General features: G+C 40.0%; 1 protein-coding gene across 1 annotated transcript in view; it reads left to right on the forward strand.

The window, feature by feature from the left end:
* Positions 1–26: 26 nt before the first annotated feature.
* LOC106867219 (N66 matrix protein) overlaps positions 27–3,357 on the forward strand; it is a 16,406-nt gene continuing 13,075 nt past the window's right edge. The window contains exons 1-3 of the mRNA XM_014912026.2: positions 27–67; positions 1,056–1,148; positions 2,610–2,702. Of these exons, the coding sequence (XP_014767512.1) occupies positions 52–67; positions 1,056–1,148; positions 2,610–2,702 (202 nt within the window). The 5' untranslated portion in view covers positions 27–51. The remainder of the gene's footprint in view (positions 68–1,055; positions 1,149–2,609; positions 2,703–3,357) is intronic.

The raw sequence follows: 3,357 nt of genomic DNA on the forward strand, positions 1-3,357 counted from the left end.
TTTTTTTTATATTTCTTCCTAGATTCTCAAGTTCAAGGAACTACAGAAGACATGCAGCAAAATAATGGTATTTATTTATCATGCAAAATGGCCACCCTTTGCCTTTATCAAAACCCACAATCTTACCTTCAATGGTGGTTCTTCGCGTCCTCTTTATGCAAATTGGACTGCAACATCTTATGAGCTTCTTTCAGGATTGGCAGGCTTGAGTGTGAGATGCAAGAAATATCATTCTCCAGGCCATATTGCAAAATATTTCATCTTCATTTAAAGTCCATTTACCATGTTGGCATGAGTTGGATAGTTTGATGGGAGCTGGCAAACCAGGGGAATGCACTAGGCTCTATTGCCTAGTTTGGCATGGTTTCTACAGCTGAATGCCCTTCCTAACACCAACCACTTTACAAAAGGAACAGGATTCTTTTCTTGTAATCCTGGCACTAGCGCTTTTTACTTGGCAACAATGTTGGAGGGTTCATACAGTAACTTGCAAGACTAAGATTCCTTGACAATTAGTAGGGAGTGTTATTAGAGAAAAGAGTGAGAGAGGATTAGAGAAAAAGTTAGGGAAAGAGAGAGAGAGCAAGACGTTGGTGAAATATCTGGCAGGGGGTACACCCTCAAAGTACAGTGGGAGGGAATATAAGTGGGGCAGAGGAATGGACAGGTTGAGTGGGCAAGGATGATAGAGAGGGATTTTACATAAAAGTGTGAGCAGAAATGGTTAAAGGTAGGGGAGAGGTGAGGGTAGCAAGTGAAGGTGAGATATATGGGAATGGTTGGAGGGATTGCTACAGAAGATGCGCATTGAGTGTGGTAGCATTATATGGGAGGTGTTAAGGATGGAGTATGGCAGAGGGAAGAATTCACAGGATCAATATCCAAACTTGATGAAGGTCAAATGGAATTACCAAAAAAATCTATAGAAATGTCTCTTGGACAAGTTCTATGTTAAATTGGCAATGTTTGCATGAAGTTCATCATGAGTGAAGATATATCCACATTGTATCTTATATGTTACTGTTTATGATACTTTTTTTTATATTTCTTGTAAGGTGAAAATGAAGAAAATGGAGGACCAGGTATGGCACTACTAAATGGAAATCCAGGTGGCAATGCTAGAAATAACAATGGAAATGATATAGCAGGTGAGAATGAATGTGATTGATTTAAGTTCTTTTGTTCTCTAAGTTGTTGTTATTTAAATTTTTTTAATACCCATGTCGGTCCCCTAATTCATTAGATATGAGATCAATGATATTCCAGTCATGACCATCTTGTCTTTTATTCAGAAGCTGTAATTTTTGGGTAACCTATATTGTGTATCCTGCCACTTTCTAAGGAGAATGCATTATAATTAGAGACAGATTTGGCTGTTATTTCTGGCGGGTGGAGAAACCCTATGATGGCTCATATGTTGCCTTGTGAGTAAATGTGTGTGTGTGAGAGAGAGAGAGAGAGAGAGAGAAAGTGTATTTGTATGTAAGATAATATCTTTCCATGGCCAGACATTTTTCTCAGATGACTAAAGACAAACATCATTGCTTGTATGATAACGTTCATTTGCAACCATTAAGTGACGTCAAGACAATGTTTTGCACACACACACACATATATACAGATTTGTGTGTGCGTGTAGATATATGTTTATATATCTGTATGGTTTTATTTATTTATCATGCAAAATGGCCACCCTTTGCCTTTATCAAAACCCACAATCTTACCTTCAATGGTGGTTCTTCGCGTCCTCTTTATTCAAATTAGACTGCAACATCTTATGAGCTTCTTTCAGGATTGGCAGGCTTGAGTGTGAGATGCAAGAAATATCATTCTCCAGGCCATATTGCAAAATATTTCATCTTCATTTAAAGTCCATTTACCATGTTGGCATGAGTTGGATAGTTTGATGGGAGCTGGCAAACCAGGGGAATGCACTAGGCTCCATTGCCTAATTTGGCATGGTTTCTACAGCTGAATGCCCTTCCTAACACCAACCAGTCTGAGTATGTAGTAGGTGCTTTTACGTACCACTGGCATGAGGGCCAATCAGGCGGTACTGGCATCAGCCATGACAGCGATTTCACTTGCCTCAACATGTCTTCACAAGCATAGTTTATTGTCCAATGATTGAAGGGTACTCTTAAATGTGATGTTGGTGTATATGTCAGGGTTACTCCTTCAAAGTACAGTGGGGGGGGGGAAGAGGAATGGACAGGTTGAGTGAGCAAGGAAGATAGAGAGGGATTTAATGTAAAAGTGTGAGGAGAAATGGTTAAAGATAGGGGGGAGGTGAGTGTAGCAAGTGAAGGTGAGATATATGGGAATAATTGGATGGATTGCTACAGAAGATGTGTGAGCGCATTGAGTGTGGTAGCAGGATATGAGAGGTGTTAAGGATGGAGTATGGCAGAGGGAAGAATTCACAGGATCAATATCCAAACTTGATGAAGGTCAAATGGAATTACCAAAAAAATCTATAGAAATGTCTCTTGGACAAGTTCTGTGTTAAATTGGCAATGTTTGCATGAAATTTATCTTGAGTGAAGATATATTCACGTTGTATCTTATATGTTACTGTTTATGATACTTTTTTATATATTTCTTGTAAGGTGAAAACGAAGAAAATGGAGGACCAGGTATGGCACTACCAAATGGAAATCCAGGTGGCAATGCTAGAAATAACAATGGAAATGATATAGCAGGTGAGAATGAATGTGATTGATTTAAGTTCTTTTGTTCTCTAAGTTGTTGTTATTTAAAATTTTTTAAATACCCATGTCAGTCCCCTAGTTCAGATATTCCAGTCATGAATATCTTGCCTTTTATTCAGGGACCACAATAATTGGACAACATGTACTGTGTGTCCTGCCACTTTCTGAAAAAATAGATTATTAGTGGAGACAGATTTGGCTGTTATTTCTGGCAGGTGGAGAAGCCCAATACAGGCTCATACATGGCCTTGCATATAATGTGTGTGTGTGTGTGTACATTCTGTGTATGAGTCCTCTATATTTTGGACTCACCAGCTGAGTATTATCTCCTAGACAAATAAATAATCATCATCATCATCATCATCGTTTAACGTCTGCTTTCCATGCTAGCATGGGTTGGACGATTTGACTGAGGACTGGTGAAACCGGATGGCAACACCAGGCTCCAGTCTGATTTGGCAGAGTTTCTACAGCTGGATGCCCTTCCTAACGCCAACCACTCAGAGAGTGTAGTGGGTGCTTTTACGTGTCACCCGCACGAAAACGGCCACGCTCGAAATGGTGTCTTTTATGTGCCACCCGCACAAGCCAGTCCAGGGGCACTGGCAACGATCTCGCTCGAAAATCCTACAGGAGCCAGTCAGGC

This window comes from Octopus bimaculoides, chromosome 13 (genome assembly GCF_001194135.2).
Source record: "Octopus bimaculoides isolate UCB-OBI-ISO-001 chromosome 13, ASM119413v2, whole genome shotgun sequence".
Lineage (NCBI taxonomy): Eukaryota > Metazoa > Mollusca > Cephalopoda > Octopoda > Octopodidae > Octopus > Octopus bimaculoides.